Consider the following 18,346-nt stretch of genomic DNA (forward strand, 5'->3'; position numbering starts at 1 on the left):
CATTCGTCTCATACACTAACCCCTATATTTACACTTGCCCTAACCTGTACTCATTATATGGGACTTCATATTACTACCATTCCTGTCACACCGGCACTGAGCATTGCATCCTTGCATACCCTATTCACCCCGCTTCCTCGCCCTATGACATATTTCAGTTGTATGAGGTCTACATTGAGGAGCCACTGTCCTGAATTTCAGTCAGCAAATGCTTCATAATAATGACGTAACCCTCTATTATACTGAAATAAACGCTCCTTTTATTTACAAACATTGGAATAATTCTTCTACCGCTTTTGATTTTAACCCCACATTCCGCATTCAATAGCCGACCAAATCTATAGCTGCAAAAGTATATGTCTATAATGGATTTAATGGAAAACGAAAACGCGCGATGTGGTTTATACGTAATTAAGTCATCACAACGCGCAACAGTTAAAATGACACACAGGGATATAAATTGGCAGAACGATATCAAGAACAAAAGTGGTTCACCTTGATTTATGGTGCGATTATTGCAACAAGTACCTATACATAAAAGCATTGAAATAAATGTAGTCCTAGTTATGACGTCAACAACACAGAACTAAAATGATAAATACCATTATTATACAGTTAGGCGGGCGATTTATGATATACGACGTTATAACTGTCTGTTAATCCTTTTGTTGTTTTTGTTGTTGCTATTGTTGTTATTCTTGGCGACCAAGTCCATTGTGAAGATGTATCAGCACATGGTATACTTTCCTGACAACAGCACACCTCTTACCTAAACAGACAAAGAGGATGAGGGGTGGGGGGGCAGAAAACTGGGGCAGCACAAGCGCTTCCTACACGGCCTGTTAATAAAAAAAAGCCTCAATAACGCCTGAGCGCACTCGTTCCCCTCACACAGAAACATACATCACTATTTCTGTAATTGTTCCTGAGGTCAATATGCTCATATATCACAACACGGTGGCGAACTGACGGGGCGGACCCTTCAAAGCCCACCCTTATTTCTGGAAATATAAAAAGCCCATTCTGTAAGCAGTTTCTTAATAATTGTTTTGGCTATCGTATTGAAATTCTGAGAATTCTCTTGATGCATATTATATAAATATCCATAAACCAATCGCTGCGTTTGATTGGATGTGCATTATTCCCACTTATTCCCACTGGCTTTATTCTCCAGACGAAGATAGAAACACGCTATAAGCCGGTACCATGACGAGTGTACGTATTCTTGGAGCAAGGTACTCTCTTCTTTTGTGGAGCATGTTTGCGGGTAGGTTTACACTTTTTTTATATTTATGATATCTATATAAAATTTTCTTCTGGAATTGCAATATTTTAACCCATCTAACGTGTATACGGATTGACTATCAATTTTATGAGAATACGTTTTTACTGTATGGCGCAGTGAGTTCAATTCCCTCGTGTGCTTCCTCTCTGCCCTTAGTTGTATTATTGACATATTAAATAACGATCATTTTCATTTTTATGTAATCTAATAATTGATAAATATCTTATGATATGCTCACGTTCAATTTTGACAGATTATTCTGTAATGACAAAAACCAAACTATGCTTCTGTCTTAAAGTACACGTTACCTATAAAACAGCCACCGTAATTTAGAAACAAGGAGATAAAGTATTAGTGTTTCGTACACATTTCACTGCATATAAGCTACATTTCACACCCGTATATATATGATTATTGTGTTTTATCTGCACCTAAACTAAAATATTGTGTTGTTATCTACATCCATTAATGGTCTTGTAATTACACTACACTGTAATTAATGCCATAAAAACGCTGTACAATTAAATAATCAGTATGAAGTAATGCAGTCATTGTCGTCCATTTTGAAAATAAACATTTGGGTTTTTAGAACCGTGTTAATGACCTCGCGTAATACAACGCGTAATATCCTCCAAGGGCACGGAAACCTTGATCGCTTTAGCCAAAACACAAACCAGGAAAATGTTCCAATATCATCGATTCCATAGGACGTTTTTTTAGAGTTCTAGCAGAGCGTGGTAATTGAAACGACTGTTCATCAATCAATGAATAGGGAAAGTAGAAATAAAACGCTGACTGTGTATGGAGTGTTTTCGGTTCCAACCACTGATTTTTTTTTTATCGGGCTCTGTTAAATATCTCATTTTGATTATGATTTTCTAAAATTTTCAAAATGACTTTCAATAAGAAAAAATAAACTCTTGTTAACTTTTAAACTTTGCAGGGAAAAGAGGTTGTGAACAAATCCTGTAGCGGATAAAAGGAAACAACCTTCCTTTTTCATTTTTTCCCCTTTTTTGCCTTATGAGTACCTTTTATTCCTGTTATTTGCCGGTCAGCTAGCACTGTAGTCTAACTACACAGGTCACGCTGTTTGGTAATTTTTAAAGTCAGATACAGACGTCTTTAGTCTGTTTTACCAAACAAAACGACGACATTAGCTAATAAGACACACGTAAGAAGACGGGCGAAATATTCCAGCTACCTTTCCCTGCTCTTATATCCCAGGCTACGTTTTTACGAAAACTGCGATTTCTTTCCTCGCTGCTGTAATTGAAACGCCCAAAACGGTAACTGCTTAATTGAAAATTTATATGATGTAAAAAGTTCCAGATATCATCCTATTGAACTTAATGAATGAGTGGTATTGGACACTTTCCAAAACTGTCGAGTGGGTATTGACGACGTTATTGAGAGAGACAGTAGTGTTCAACAGCTCAAGGTGAAAGTGGAGAAAACAGAGCAGAACGAAGCCTGATAAAGACGAACGTTCGCCGCTCTCTTCTCTCTAGGGAACAAACTAGTCTGAGACTTGAGATGAGAAAATATGCAATCTCAAAGAAAAAAAGACGAAGAGTCATCAACTTCTATGGTTGTAAATAACTAAATGACTGGATACAATATCAGAGAATCATTCATAAAATGAAATAACGCACCGCGTGCCTGGATCGAAAAGACATTACAGTTGCCTCTCATGAATTGATGTGCATTACCACTTTACTTGCAATTTGCCCACACGTTTCACTTAAGCCCCCTATACACCGGACTTGCAACCGCTTGAAGAACAAGTTTTGGCCTATTCTCACAAATATGCAACAAACAAAAAAGGCTGTATTATTTTAATTTCATGAACACTGATGTATGAATTTGATGCTAAATATCAAATAATGTCAAATCTCCAACTTTGAAGGGCTGTGAGTGGGTAAACATTCGTTCTCGCAAGCGGTTTCAAGTTTGTTGTAAACGGGTGCTTGACGTTCAGACAAGGTGCTGATTTTTTATGGCAATGCTATCATATTAATCACTGCGAGGTCCATTTAACAGAATAAACGGAGGCAATGACCTTACTGTCAAACTACCCCCCCCCCCCCCCAAAAAAAAAAAGGTGGTTTATTCAATCACAGGGAGTCGTTATCATTGTCCAGTTCGTGCTAAATCTGGTTTGTTTTTTTGTTTTGTTTGGGATGATTATGGTGAAATGCATGCCATCCAAAAGCATACCAAACAAATGTTCTGCGGAATGAAAATAAACACACCCGCCAATTGCCATCATTTTGGACGTTAACGAAGCCCCTGAATTAGGTTGGCCCACCTTGAGGTCAGTGACACAAAGTTGATGTTTTGAATATAAAGGAAACTTGCACTGCCTGCGTGAGAATTTTTCAAAGGTGTAAATGACTTTTGTGCCAACAGTAATCACTTTTCACATTAAGGCACATGGTTGGGCGAGATTTGGGTTTTACTTATTGACCTCTTCACACCCTAAATATACTTCAACCATAAGATGCAGAATGTTTCGGGAGGAAACGACGGAAACAAACACCGTTTATTGTAGTCTTTGGAATACACGGGCGGATCCGAGTAAAATAGCACCTGTGACGCTGATATTGTGTACTGGCTGAAAATCTGACTCATTTTTTCTTAAAGAAAACTACCATTAAATGGCATACCTTGGAGTAATGCCAACTCATTGTAAAGTGCCCTAGACAAGCCATTGCCAATATGCCCTCACTATAGGGATCAAAGCGAAGCTCCAAAGACGAGCATTCTGCCACTCTTTTTCCATACAATTTCAAATCCACAAATTGACTGTAATCGTTTTTCATTTTTTTGTTTTATTATTATTATTATTATTATTATTATTATTATTATTATTATTATTATTATTTTAAATGGTTCAATAAACGAAACAGAAAACCCAAGTACCAGTACTCCTGTCTTAGCATACAATTACCATGGCAAATATTCTGTATTTTAGGGCTCCTCTTCAATACGTGTCGTGGGTGCCCACCAGAATTCCAAGTTAAAGTGTTTTCGTGTCTCTTCCCGCTAAACCAACTGTATGCTCAGCAAATGCCGAGTTTAATGGCACGGAGCAAAGACAACAGGGCACGGGAACTGCAGTTGTGTAGGTGAGTACCAGTGTTTTCTGATCTCCTTAAGGAAGGCCCGACGCACACTGCGCGCTGCAAGCTCAGCTACAGGTCTTCAGAGATTTGGGACGTAAGCTTGTGTGGTCTAAATATTAGCGTTTATGTTTTCCGAGGCGAACAAGGTCATGGAAACTTGAGCAGAAAACCAAGATGCCTGTCTGGCAAGATCGATAGACAATCTACAATCTGTCCAAATTGCGGATTGAAAATTTTATTTCTGAAGAGAGAGAGAGAGAGAAAGAAAGAGAGAGAGGCAGAGATAGTAAATCTAGGATTCTAATTTCAGAGAATACTCTCAGACACAGAGCTGTCTCAGAGATGCCCTAGTCGGCTGCAATGTGAACTTTGCCCACAACTACTTACTCTCTATACGCCTCCACTTTGAAACCAATTCAAGTATGGGACTCTTTCTAAGGCAGTGCAGAACGGTAAGACAAATTCTATTGCAGAGTTCTCAGCATAGTTTTGTAATAATAATAATAATAATAATAATAATAAAACATTGTATTCATTTTAGGCACTTTTTGGAAAGAGCAAAACCCTTAATGAAAATTATGTTGCTTCATAAATTATATCTCACAACATCGACTCCGCCTATTACTTAATGTTGTTTATCACGACATTTACTGTGCTGGAATCTAATTCGACATTCTGTTTTCTAGCTTCCCACACCGACGTCGTCCACTCCAGACAAGCAAAATATCCGTCCCTCCAAAATAACAAAAGCGTCCATAGCGCTGGATTTAAAAACGTCCAGAATAACGTCATCCACATCAAATCCCACGACAACCGGATACTCATACCAAGGTGTGGCACCAGAGGTGAAGATGGCACGCCCCTCTTACGTCAATTACGAGAGGGATAACGTAGGAAAGACGGCAGGCCTCCTGTCACAGAATGATGCCGTCATGGAAACAGAGCACGTGAGAACAGAAAACGACTTGATTGTACCACGTCATCAGGAACTTCAGGCAGGGGGCGTGTCTTCGAATTCTAAACAACCAAACTATCATGCCTTAGTTCCCTCAGAAACTGTTAATCAGAACACATTAGCAAAAAGACCAAATGTGATCAAAGAGGTTTTTACAAGATCTACAGATCACCTGAATTCTGATAAAGGTAACCAAGCGAGTATAGACAAACAACCAATGGGCAGAGATAGGACGATCAACCGGGACATTGACACTCGTAACAATGAAAAAAACAAACAGTCCATAAAAGCTGATAATACTGATGGATCTTCAGTAGCTTCCACTACTTCTGGTGTTAACTTTGTGTTGAACGCACTGGTTTTAATGGCCGTTTTGTACGTACTATTAATTTAATATGTAATCATGATTGACATTGTGAATAGACTGTTCAATAGACTGAGGGTCACGTAAAGTGTTTTATAATAATTATCATCGTTAATTTCCGACTTTCTTATTTATTTTTTTATAAATATTATTATTTTGTAAAACTAAAATTGTTGAGCGTTATATTTAGAGCCGTCACCTTCTTCAAAATATAGATGGCTCTTTATGTTCCACATTTCACAGTGCTCTTCATAATGACGTTTCATTCAAAAAACTTCTTTTTCATTAGGAAGATATTATTTATACTTGAATCGGACATGTAGCACACTTTTATACACAAATTAAATTTATTTTTGTAAAAAAAGTGTTTATGTGATCAGGTTCAAGTGCAGTGAAACCCTCACATCGGGTTATAGAGGCTCCATTTCCTCTAAACAAGGTCCCGGTCTTAAAAAACGGGCAATGCACTCAGTGACCGTAGTCCTCCGCCAAGGCAGCTCAATTTTCATCGTTATTAATAATGGATCAACAACAAAATCTTATCGATTTTAAGTTACTCAATTTAGACATTTCAAATATTTTATAAACGTATTATCTTTTGAGTTAAACTGATAATTAACAAACCCAAAATGACATTGTTCAAATTAGTTCTGTAAAACAAGAACACGTTAAACTCTTCCATTCCACACACAAGAATGACACAAAAAACAAAACATTGTGAAAACTGACAGTATGGATTTTCTTTAAAGACGTTTATTATTTTTCTTCTCTGACATAAGAATTACATAAATACAATCATTTCTGAAACTGTTTCTTGCCTCATCGCAAATAGTTCTTCTTACACGGAGAAGGCAATGGATATAACACAGTGTGCTTGGTAACAGGTAAATGCACACAGTTTACCGTCCAATCAAGGATTTTGCTAAGAGGCAAGGGGTTTCCCTCCCTTTGTTTCGAAAATATAAAACATTTGACAAGAGCCATGTTACTATAACATGGGCATAGGGATGAGAAAAAACAACTGTTTTTTGTTTTTTTTTTTTTTTTTTTTGTTTTGTTTTTTTTTTTCGTATCATTTCTTTTGCAGATTTTGGAGAAGAAAGGGGCGGTTCCTTCAAAGTTAAGGCAGGGAAAACGTGCCTGCTGTCCTCCCTTCTATCCACCGTTGCATATTGATTTACTGTTATGTTTTCTTCACATCTAAATAACAAACTCATAGTTCTAACCGTCAGTAGATGATTTATTATAAGAACTACCAATATAAAAGTACTAAAATGTTCTACCAAATGCTAAACCCATGGAAACCTAAATGTATTAATGTATGTATCAATTTGTTAAATCCCTTTCAGTTTATATACGTAAACCACATTTTTAAAGGTTAAAAAAGTACAGATTTGTCTATTGTGACCACGATTCATCAACAAAAGAAATTTCTTTTGTGTTTGACGTCATCAGTTTACTGAAAAGCTGACGTCATTGTCGATCTAAATATGGTCGTCCCCAATTTTAAGAAATCTAAATTAAGAAGTGTCCACATATTTTATCGCTGATTCACGTGCATGAGATGTATTTTTAGCTCAATTGTTTGCAGTTGCTTGGATAAAATCCAGCTTTCAAAAATAATGCTGGGAGCCACAATTTTTCATGCGGTTAACAGATTTTTCAAGACCACAAGATCGAGGACTTATGACCTGTTCTTAAAATATTGGTACTTAAGCCTCTGGTACTCAAAATCTCTTGCCACTGCACATAAAACACCACTTTAACACCCCAAATATGAGAACAGGAGCACATAAGGAAAGTACGGGCAAACTTGGTATTTTCTTATCATCACTGGATTGTAATTCTTTCCGGAAAAATTCTTCTCTCACATCGATTTCACTTTCATCATTTTCATCTTGGGTTGTTTTCTCTTCATCTCTCGGCGGTTCTCTCTCTCCTAAAAAAGAAAAGAAAATTATTTCCAAAAGCTGTTCAATGAGACCTAGTCTCCATACACCCTCCACCAGAACCGCAAAAAGATTTTTTTCACTAGATATAAGCAGATATTTTTCTGTTTTTTTTTCTGTGCGCATTTCTGTCAAGAGAGAATTGCTGCACAGATTGACGTCATCATTCTGCTGGCCTCTTGTACGGAATAAAAATTAGGGTAGGAAGGGTACACACATAATACCAAATAAACATTCATCTAAGCTGCCTGCATGTGCTTTGTGATACTAGAGAAAGGGACAACAAGAACAGGAGCAAACTGCAATCATCAGAGGTCCTTACGCATAGAAAAACCAGAGCTCCTGAAAGTAAATGGGGGGGATGAACATTAATAGCATGGTCAAAAATACATGGTGACAAGGATTCCACTTTTCAATGCACTAAACTCTGCACCACCCTACTACAAGAAGTCAGTGGAATGATAAAATTGATTCCATCAAAAATATCATGGTGGATACAATACATGAAAATGTAGAAAATTATACTGAGACATATCTTTGAATATCTAGCGAAAAATCAATTTGTGGCCCCTGTAGAGTGTAGCATCACCCTGAATTTCAAAGATAACTACAACCTCCCCATAACCAGCATGATGTTCCTGTAATTACCAGAGGCAAGTTTGCAGGTATCTCTCAAACTCAGCAGGCCTGTAGCTAGGGAGGTACAGGGGGTTCCAAAGCCCCCTTTCCTTTAGATGAGAAAAGGTCCCCTCTGGGTAAAATTTTATGTAGGCACATATAGGTTTTTTAGAAAAGAATACCCCCCCCCCCATCTTTGAAATTGCCGGCTACAGGGTGCATTATAAATGATTAATCAGTATCTTTATTTCTGCACCCACCTCTTCCCCTGAACAGCCCCTGGATGTGACACCTTTGATGTGGTTGTTATCCTAGGAGCAAGTTGAACCATAACAATGACAAATACCCACCCCTCCTTGGCCTTTTCCCCTCACCTCTCACCTGGTAACACATAAAACATTTCCCCCAGAGTAACAAGTGCTTGCTTTTACAGGGGTTTGTATCAGCAGAGAGAGCTAAAGCCTGATAATTGGTCTTCATGTTTAAGATGGATATATCAGTCTATTTTGAACCAAGGTTTAAATCGGTAGTGGTCCAATTAGTTTGAATAATGTGTCTGTTTAATGAAGAATGAGGGTTAGTGCTTAAAAACAATGCTACTATGAATTTATCTTGAAACGAAGTAAATCAAAATTTTAGTTTAAAAGTTAAGATCGATTTTCAGTCTTTGGTGTAACTGGTGTACGGGCTTCACGCAAAATAAATAAATAAAGAAAGAAAGAAAGAAAGAAAGAAAGAAAGAAAGAAAAATACTGGAGTGACACACTAATATCATTATGAAAATTGTCCAAATTGATTTCATACATTTCCCAGAACTATGCTTAGTTTGTACTTTCCCAAAAAGATGATAAAAAGTTCACAAAAAATCAGTTGGGTGCAGGTCATAACGTTTTTTTCTTAAACTTTCTGAAACAAACCCCTTTTTTAATTTTACTAAAATACACTTTTATTATTATCATTACTTATTTTAAACTGGGGGGGGGGGGGGGGGGGTATTTTGCATTATTCAGAAAAGCAATGACAAAAAAGAAACAAATGATCCATTCTATTTTCCTTTCACTTGTTAATCATTTACTGCCACAGGACAATGATATTTTTCCCCTCCTTACAAAAAGAAAAAACAGCACTGTGGTTTGAGTTACTAGTGCTTTCCCATGTAACAGCACAGGTAGGTGTGCAAACATGGAGACTATAGACTATTTGTCATCCTAATGTTTCAGAAGACAACAGAAAAAACTATAAATATGCTAAAAGTAGACACAAATGGACAAGTGGAGAACCCCGGGCTAAACATTTTGCTTGGCATATGAGGTCATCACTGACGTCTTACTTATTGAGTCTGAGTGCACTTATGTCTTATTTATCAACTGCCTTGTGTCCAATTCATGCTTTCTAATTCAAAGATTTATCAACAGGGGAAAAAAGTGAATTTTTAGAAATATGAAAAAAAATTTGAAAAAAAAAAAATTATATGCCACAGCCACACAGCTGTATATGGGGGGCTGGTGTACATAAGTATTTTTAAATGCCTAGACATCAAAGCTTGACATTAAATCTATGAAATAGAAAAAAAATGTTTACCCATGTTATTGTTTCCCCTCATAACATATTCCAAGAAAAGTATTACATCCAAAATACAAAACTATTTTTATAATTTCCAGAATTTTCTCTTTGAATTTGTTACATTCCTTTAAGCCATGGTGGCCTTATATTCATGTCATTAAAGATAAACAGCCTAAATTTCACTTCTCACTGACTTTTAATCAACAAATGATTTCAACAATAAAATGTCTGGATTCCTCAGATCCTGCTGTGTTAATGCTAGTTAGCACTTTACTGTGATTTTAATGTAGTTATTGAGGAAAACTTGTTTGTTTTCTTTTTCTTCAAATTTTCATGACTTCAATTTTCTAAGAAATCTGAATGTTTTGACAATATTTGGAGCAGACATTTCACGTGGGAAAGTGACCAGGTTACTGTAAACACTGGTGGCTATTATGAGGACAGGGCCAGGAAACAACAGTTTTATTGTTTGAATAATTAAATTTCTTACATATAAAAATGTAGGTTTGGTCAGAAATGGGCTTATGGTGTGCTACATAAATTTGTCTTAAAACCTCCATCAGACACAACATTATAGTTACTGCATATACTGATGGAACAGTGATCAATACATACTGGAAAAGTGCTCAAGACTTCAGTAGAAATATCCTCTCAATTAATCTCATTTCTTTGCATGTTTTTGTTATAGCTTTTGTGTCTTGAACCCAAAAGCTGTAGAGTTTCTCTGATAATAATAATAATAATAATAATAATAATAATAATAATAATTATTATTACTGCTACATTCATAATAAATATTTACTGACGCATTCCCTAAAAAAGCTCAATTTGCCTTATACAAAGATTGAACATTAAAAAAGAAAATGAAAATAAAATCAACAATTAAATGAACACATAACATTCCATCATTTATTTAAAAAATAAAAATAAGATAAAAAAAGGTGCTCCTACCTCCAGCTTTCTCTGCTTATCAGGATCTTCTTCATTCATGATGCGTTCCTTTTCCGTACGTCTCTTCTCCTCTCTCCTTAGCTGGGCGGCCTCCTGTCGCTGGGAGTGGGTCTGCTTCAGGTACGACTCGTGCATGCGCTGGCGATTCTTCTCAGCCTTCATCTTGGCCTATTAAATGAAGAAGAACTTTTTAACTTTTTTTAGTTGAGGTGGTGGGAGTCATAAAAATTGATAAAATTGTTTAAAAAAAACTATTTAACACAACCAGAAGCTGTTGTTTTATTTGCTAGAAAATTAGAAATAGAAGATTTACATAAAATAAAGTGTTGCGTATGTTAAGAAAAATACACAATTAAATAGTGTGTGTGTTTAAAAAATTAGTCTGAATTATTGTTTTAATAAGGAACTTTCATAAAAATCAAAAAAAAGGAAAAAAATGCAAGAACCAAAGCCCCGCAGCTCCATATGTGGAGTCTGGTGGCATTAATATAATTCCTGCATAAAATAAACCAGATTTCTGAATAAATCCAGGAGACTTTCATCTCTAAGACAGAAAGTATTTATTTGTCTGCAATTTTAATTGTGGGCCAGATAAATCATAAACCTGACTAAAGCATTAGAAATGGGACTAGTGAAAGTTTATCATTTCACCAACAGAAAACTTCCATTCAAGACATAGAGATAAATGCCATTCAGTGCAAATGTCTGAAAATATGGCATGGGGTCCAGGGGGGTCTTCTGCATCAATCTCAAATATGATATTTTTGGTTCCCATTTGGAAAAAAATCTCATTACTAATGACAACCTGAAAATTCTGCCAAATTTGAATCAGTATTTCTGCAGACCGCCTGCGCAGGCAGATATGATAACAAGCTGCGCAGCGGTCACTTGTGGTCAGTTCATGGTCATTGGACACAGGGGGGATACCCACCTCCTTGGTCAGTTTAATCCTCTTGACCTTATCAATGCAGTGGATGACCAGCTGAAGAAGCTCTTTCATTCCGTCCATGTCTTCCACAGTTGTACGTCCTTTGTCACCAACTGGAGGAAAAAAAGAGGTTTTTCTTAATGCTGATCACACTTTTTCAAGAATAGACAATACATCTATAAATCATAAATGTCAACCAGCAATTTGTAGTTTATGGTTAAAATTTATCTTCTATTCGAGTCGACCTTCATCTAAATTATATTTTCAAAGCAAAACAAAACCCTAGTCATCTTTGGGATCCTTAAAAGTGCCCCAAATTAATTTTTTCTAATAAGACAGATTGTCTAGTCTCCATATGCTCCATGTGATGTAAATTATAAATGAAATATAATAAACATATAATAAAAATGAAAATAAAAAAATGTCCATCCAAAATGGAAACCGGGAGTCCAAAAGGACAGCTGAAAAGTTGCCTGGTTAAAGACATGTGCCATACACTAACTAATTTTCTTCTCTGAAACTTGGTAACTCACCATTGAAGCAAAACAGAAGCACCTTCTTGGTTTCTGGGAGGGTGGTTGGGGTGTCTTGACTAAAAGAGAGAGAGTGTGAAAAATCTGTACCGATTGCTTTCTTGCTCATCTAACACAATTGGCTTCCAAATTTGTCATGATATAATTAAAATTTTCTTTTTCCCCAGACATTAAGAAATATTAACTTGCAGTAGTTTGCCTTATTAGTTCATTCTGCAAGGGATGTATATTGAGCACTCCACATGCAAAACTAACACATCCAAAAATATCTAGGAATAAAAGAAATTAAGTGTTGTAAAAAAAAAATTCAAACTTATCCCAAAGAGTACTGACTCAATAAAAATGTTAAGTGCCCACTTGAATGATATCTTAGTACTCACTCTTGCTGCTTGGGGCCAGAGTACTGATCTGAGAAGTGGATGAACTCAATATTGCTCTCATATCTGTTCAACACAGCACAAAACTGAAAAGGAAAATATCAACATGATAAGTTTATTAATTATATAGATTATTGGAAACAGAGTTACAACAACCGGAGATCAAAGTGGAACTTTTAAAAAATCTTGATAATGCAAGCATTGCAGGTACACGGGGAGGTAGGGGCTTACAGGACATGGAATAAAAGCAGACATGGTGGCCAAGAACTGAATAAATGTTACTTGGCCTGCTTCGATTTCATATTGACATTTGGCATGGCTCTAGTCAGTGTTTTTCTCTTTAGCAATTTAGTTCAGCAATTTTGAAAAGTAGCTGGCTCAAATGTCTGCCGGGTGGGAAAACTTCTCAGCCCGTTCTGAAAGTTGTCAGCCCCGGGCAGACGGTCCAGCCTTAATTTCTAACACTGGCTCTAGTGTTTATGTGGCAGACTGGATGCTACTTACAGTCTTGTCAAATACAGCAGATGTGGCCTCTCCTATCTCACTCAGTACTTGCAGGGACGGGGGGATATTCCCTTTATCAATACCTTTCTTCTCAGCACAGAAAAAGTTCTAAAATGAAAATAAAGATATTCAACTGTTAGACCACATAATGCTTTATATAAAAATGAGTTGTCAAATGAAAATAATTACGCCTGGTTTTATGTATTTAATATTCATCTTACTATTCAAAATTTAATTTCACATGACATTGGGGAAAAAATACCCAGTTCAAAAGGGTGTGTATTTTCTTTTAATCCAGTGGCAAAAAATATTCCACTTTGGTTTAAATAGATTAACATAATTTTTATTTTAGTGAAGTTGGCAAATATATTGTAAGCTTTAGTGTCTCACCCAAAAAGCATTACTTGAGACAACATAAAGTTGTATTGTTAGTTAAAATAAAGTGGATGAGAGAGAGAGAGAGAGAGAGAAGACAGCTCCACACCTACCAGATCTGTCTGCTCTTTCAACAGCTTGGAAGCCACCTTCTTCTGAGCAACAGCAAACACAAAACTATCCATCTCTGTCTCTTCCATGGTAACTTTTATCAACTGGAACATTAATCACTAAACTAGAATATAAAATATCACCAAAAACAAACAAAAAACCATCCGTATCTATCTCTTTCATCATGACTTTTATCAAATGGAATAAAAAACAACAAAACAGATCACAAAATATCATAACAGCAACATTAGGTTCAAGTTGATACTGACACTAAAATAATTATCATGAGCATTCATACACTGGTACTGGTAGGCCAAAATCTAAGTCCCTCAAGAAGTTGTGGTTAACATGATAACTTACACATTATGTTTGTCTTACAAATTAACATCATGGAGCTATCATTAACTTTCACACCAAATGTATTAAATCACTAGAAATTTGACTATATTTCCAAATTAGGATAAAGGAAAGATCTGTACTAAGAATGTACTTCATATTTTCAGGACTTCTCACAACAAAAATGTACAACATAACTGTCAGATGTCATAAACATTAGCCACTAGCCTCCAGTGATTATCTGAATACTGCTACTTACTATCTGATCCGACTTTGGGCTCAACATCCGCGATATCGTATTGATGAGATCTTGGCGTTTTAATAATTTCAGCTCCACTAACATTCCTTCACAGCACACTCTTCCACTACACCAGAGGGAGTAAGTGTGCTCAGACTCCTTTAATAGGTGGTTCTCTGTGGGTTCCTTGGACTGGCCGTCATCACCTGGTGGATAGAGAGAACAAAATATAAAATCTTCACGTACTTTGTTACAAACTAACAATTAGGAAGGCATGTACCCTTAGCAATGATAGCGCATGACTGAATCTACATGTTTAAAGGTGAAAGAAAGAAAGACAACTGAAAACACAATAAAGTAAGCAACTGTAAATCTAGCTGCAGCCATGCTTGTTAAATATGACACATTTTGAAAAAAAAAATACATTGCTCCTCATTCACCATCATATCAATTTTGTCTGACTTGAGAAGTACATTATTCACATGTTACACTACCAGTAACTATTAAATATCAAGCTAATGAAACTGTTCTCTCATAAATCAACATTCATTTTCCCCACACCTACCCACTATACTGAACTCTTTATGCAGCAACTCTTTGTGTGCGTCAAACCATGCCGTGGCCAGTTTACTGTTCTTGGTCTTCCCTGCAATAAAGTTTAGGAAGTAGACAGCCAGTCCTGCCAACATCAGCATTTCCAGGTAGAAACTGTCCCAGTTGGTTCTCAGGTGAAGGGGAATCTGAAGAAAATATATCAAAATAAATCAGCAAACCAAAACACATTTAAATGAAAATTTCCTGCCACTGATGCTTATTATCATTGTAGAAAGATGAATGCAACTATAAAAAATAATAAAAAAGTAAAAAATGTTATCTGATTAAGTACATCAGAGGGGTAAAACACCTTTTAAAAAAAGATATATCCTGTCATTAAATTTAATCCACATCATCATTAAAGGACTATTAATACAACTATAAAAACAAATTTGAAAAAAGAGGTAATTTGATTAAACTGCTTTATTAAAATGTTGTTTTACAATTTTTTTTTTATTTTATTTTTATTTTTATTTTTTTTTTGGGGGGGGGCACCATGGTAGTTTCTTGGAGACAGGACATTTCACTCACTCTGTGAAGCAATAGTATCTAAAGCCAGAATCACCTTTGTTATTTCCAAGGGGGGCGGAGTCTGATCCTTCCCCTTCCTCAGGTTGACTGTGTCTTGGTCAATGCCTTCAAATTCCTCATCATCCAAATGCTCAAACTCATCCTCATCCTGTTGAAAAAAAAAATACCACAAAAATAATATTTTTCATGTTCTAATCTCAAAATTGAAAATGTAATAACTAGGAATGCTGAGAACAGTTTAAGCTTTGACAGGACCTGGCTTCTTAAAATTCACAAAAAAAAATAAATTACAAAAGAAAATCAAACATAACATATTTTTGCCTGCGGTGGAGAAACCAAGACCAGAACTGAACTACACACAGGATTACTACGATACAATTCACCTAAGAAATCTAACTGCAAATGTTATAAAGGTTATTATTCATTATGCTAAAATTTACGGGGTAATCTTAGAGAGTGGGAAGACATGGCAATGTTTTGAAAGGCATAGCTGGAAGAAATCGGGAATTTACAGATAAACACATAGACACCTAGTAAATGACAGCTCATACTACTCTTCTCTACTCTACATGGATGCCTTTTTAAGGTTATTTACAAAGGACAACAAGTGATTTACAACCTCCTGAAATTTACCTCTACAACTCCGTCTTCCTCCTCGTCGTCATCAACTGGTGCCATGACAACCTTCTTGGGCTGTTCTCCAAACTGTTTTTGCTGTTGCTGTTGTTGCTGTTGTTGTTGCTGCTGAGGTGGCTGTTCAAAGGCTGCCTCTTCTGCAATAGATATCATCAGAGCAATTATTGCTGAAGCACAGTTAAATAAAATAGTATGGTGTTCACTTTCATCAGAGCTATCATATAAAACTGTGTAACTATGCACCATGGTTCCCTGAGTACAAAGAATAGAGCAAGGCACAGCCCTTTCTTTTCCACTAAAAATAAAGTGTTTTAAGTCAGAAAAAGCAATGACTGCAATCCTTAAAGGGAAGATTAGAGGAGCTAACTGAGGAAACAAATTAAAGTCTTGCAAATTAATTCCTCCATTTTACATCAATCTCTGCGATATGACCATTATCTATATTACTTTTCAAATTGTCTTTGCTGAGATATCAGGTCAACTGCTGACTTCCATGATTTCTTTGTGAACAAAAAGCAATAATCTGATTAAAAGACATTTTCAAGATTTTTTTTTCAAATTCCAAAACACTCCCTTACACATTCTAAACTTAAGCACTACAGAATCTTATGCTTTTATAATCATAAATGTTACAGGTTACCTTCATCTATTTCTTCAAATTCAGCAAAGTCATTATCATCCAGATCGGCACCATGGGGATTGGCTTGTCCTGCCCACACAGAGGGCAGCACTAGCAGTAGGCCCAGTAATATAGTGACCTTCATTTTTAAAAGGCAGCTGAAAGATAAAATGTTAGTCTTGAAAGTCAAATTATGCACTAGTTACTAAGTACATTTTTACATTAATCAATGAAGTTATTTTCATCTAACTTGTCTGTTTTTTTTTTTTTTTCTGTATTTATATTCAACTTTTCTATAAGGTCGAAATGCATCATTTTTAAAACAAGGCACTTAAAATAGTGAAATTATCAGTTTAAAAATATTATTTTTCCATGTGATCATTTGGAGGAAGTATTAATGTACAGTGTATGCACAAATTAAGCAGCATCTTCACATTTACTATGCCAGTACGCATTACAGTATTTGTTGAAGGTAAATTTTTGAGGTTAGTCCAGACAATATAAAAACAGAAAACCTGTAACTAAATAAGAGACTCTACTAGACTACTATCTAGAGGGCGATTTTTTCAGACTCGCTGAAATATTTTTTATCTAACTGTAGTATAGTACAGCATCTTCAGTGTACTACTGCAATCTGATCACATTTTGGGCTAGGTTCTATTACTTGGTTTGACTACAGCTCCGTCATCATGCCCCCAAGTCAGAAGTGAAAGACGATAGTTCTTGCTAAAAATACTCGGCAATCACATCGAAAAGTACCCTGGATGGGCATTTCCTACAAATCATCATAGCAAACAACACATTTTACTTGTAACCACAATCCTTTTTTAACAAATTTCGTAAATATATGACAAAATAACTAAGTATTTGTGAAGAAAAGGACTACTACCTACCGGCTGCACCACGCACAAAGCCTCTTTATCACAAAAGGTCAAGGTCGTTTTGGTTACAGCAATCATATGCTGGCACCGCTATCGCATTTTTTAAATTGTGCTATATTCGTCCCATCATTTACTTGGGAAGATTTTCCTTCTCAACCCAGAAAAATATATCTTAACAAATAAATAAATAAATAATTAAATAAATAAATAGATAAATAAATAAATAAATAAATAAATAAATAAATAAATATAAAAGAGGAATGACGAGTGAAAACCAAAAAGGCAAAATAAAGTGGTTTTTCCTATAGATACGTTTGTGCTATAAGTATAGTCACATATACAGTACATATAAGGCTAGATATCAATATTAGGATATCTTGGAGCTTGCACAAACTCCACCCAGCCAGTGTGTATGGGAACTGTGTTGTAAAACCAGTGAAAAAATTGCAACTGGCTATATCGTTGTGCGATAGGCTATACAGAATATTGAATACATGTAGGCCTATTATAAGTCGCTTGTCGCGTTTCCTTTCAAATCGTACTAAAGTAACTACATTCAGTCAAGTTATATTGGGTCCAGAAATTCAGCACTCGATCAGTTCTAAAATGCATCAAGTATATTATTCAACCACATTTTTACTATTTATTTAAGTGATTAATATATAAATATATGAACCATCATTTTATTGGACTATTGTTTTATATTTAGAGCATTCATATTGAATAACGAACTCGAAAAAAAACTCACCTTTTATAAGTTTTAATTATTTAATCAAAGTTTTATCATCATGGGAGTATTATTTTTCAATATTTATATTCGGTGACACAGTTATCTGATGTATATGTACAACAGTGGCGGATGTAGGGGGA

The 18,346-nt window shown here is 35.7% G+C and overlaps 2 protein-coding genes across 3 annotated transcripts; one reads left to right on the forward strand and one right to left on the reverse strand.

Moving 5' to 3' along the window:
• Positions 1–1,001: 1,001 nt before the first annotated feature.
• On the forward strand, positions 1,002–6,244 carry LOC106154740 (uncharacterized). 2 transcript variants are annotated; one of them, XM_087013441.1, is made up of 5 exons: positions 1,002–1,025; positions 1,175–1,267; positions 4,263–4,416; positions 4,724–4,865; positions 5,100–6,244. In XM_087013441.1, exons 2-5 carry the CDS (start codon positions 1,207–1,209, stop codon positions 5,760–5,762), a joined length of 1,020 nt encoding a protein of 339 aa, XP_086869567.1. In that variant the 5' UTR covers positions 1,002–1,025; positions 1,175–1,206; the 3' UTR covers positions 5,763–6,244. The 2 variants fall into 2 exon arrangements, with proteins under 2 accessions (XP_086869567.1, XP_013384652.2); XM_013529198.2 differs by lacking the exon at positions 1,002–1,025 and having other exon boundaries at positions 1,039–1,267; positions 5,100–6,243.
• Positions 6,245–6,951: 707 nt separating this feature from the next.
• Positions 6,952–17,526, reverse strand: LOC106160260 (PAT complex subunit CCDC47-like). Its single transcript, XM_087013440.1, has 13 exons — positions 17,489–17,526; positions 16,617–16,753; positions 15,974–16,113; positions 15,375–15,488; positions 14,781–14,955; positions 14,237–14,421; positions 13,644–13,745; positions 13,156–13,263; positions 12,655–12,737; positions 12,275–12,333; positions 11,745–11,854; positions 10,814–10,981; positions 6,952–7,671 (listed from the first exon to the last, which is right to left on the reverse strand). The coding sequence occupies exons 2-13, from the start codon at positions 16,738–16,740 to the stop codon at positions 7,600–7,602; spliced, it is 1,440 nt and encodes a 479-aa protein (XP_086869566.1). The 5' UTR covers positions 16,741–16,753; positions 17,489–17,526; the 3' UTR covers positions 6,952–7,599.
• Positions 17,527–18,346: the final 820 nt, after the last annotated feature.

The sequence above is a fragment of the Lingula anatina genome, chromosome 5 (genome assembly GCF_051362555.1).
Source record: "Lingula anatina isolate TDL-2025a chromosome 5, LinAna3.0, whole genome shotgun sequence".
NCBI classification, from domain to species: Eukaryota; Metazoa; Brachiopoda; class Lingulata; order Lingulida; family Lingulidae; genus Lingula; species Lingula anatina.

Bases quoted from the DNA above. Each gene is read 5' to 3' on its own strand.
- LOC106154740 (XM_087013441.1), top strand. From the start codon at position 1,207: ATGACGAGTGTACGTATTCTTGGAGCAAGGTACTCTCTTCTTTTGTGG. The intron at 4,417-4,723 runs GTGAGTACCAGT...TTCTAATTTCAG, and splicing joins CGGGAACTGCAGTTGTGTAG to AGAATACTCTCAGACACAGA. The intron at 4,866-5,099 runs GTAAGACAAATT...TCTGTTTTCTAG, and splicing joins TTCTAAGGCAGTGCAGAACG to CTTCCCACACCGACGTCGTC.
- LOC106160260 (XM_087013440.1), bottom strand. From the start codon at position 16,740: ATGAAGGTCACTATATTACTGGGCCTACTGCTAGTGCTGCCCTCTGTG. The intron at 15,489-15,973 runs GTAAATTTCAGG...TTTTTTCAACAG, and splicing joins AGGAAGACGGAGTTGTAGAG to GATGAGGATGAGTTTGAGCA. The intron at 10,982-11,744 runs GTGGGTATCCCC...TTCATTTAATAG, and splicing joins GGATTAAACTGACCAAGGAG to GCCAAGATGAAGGCTGAGAA.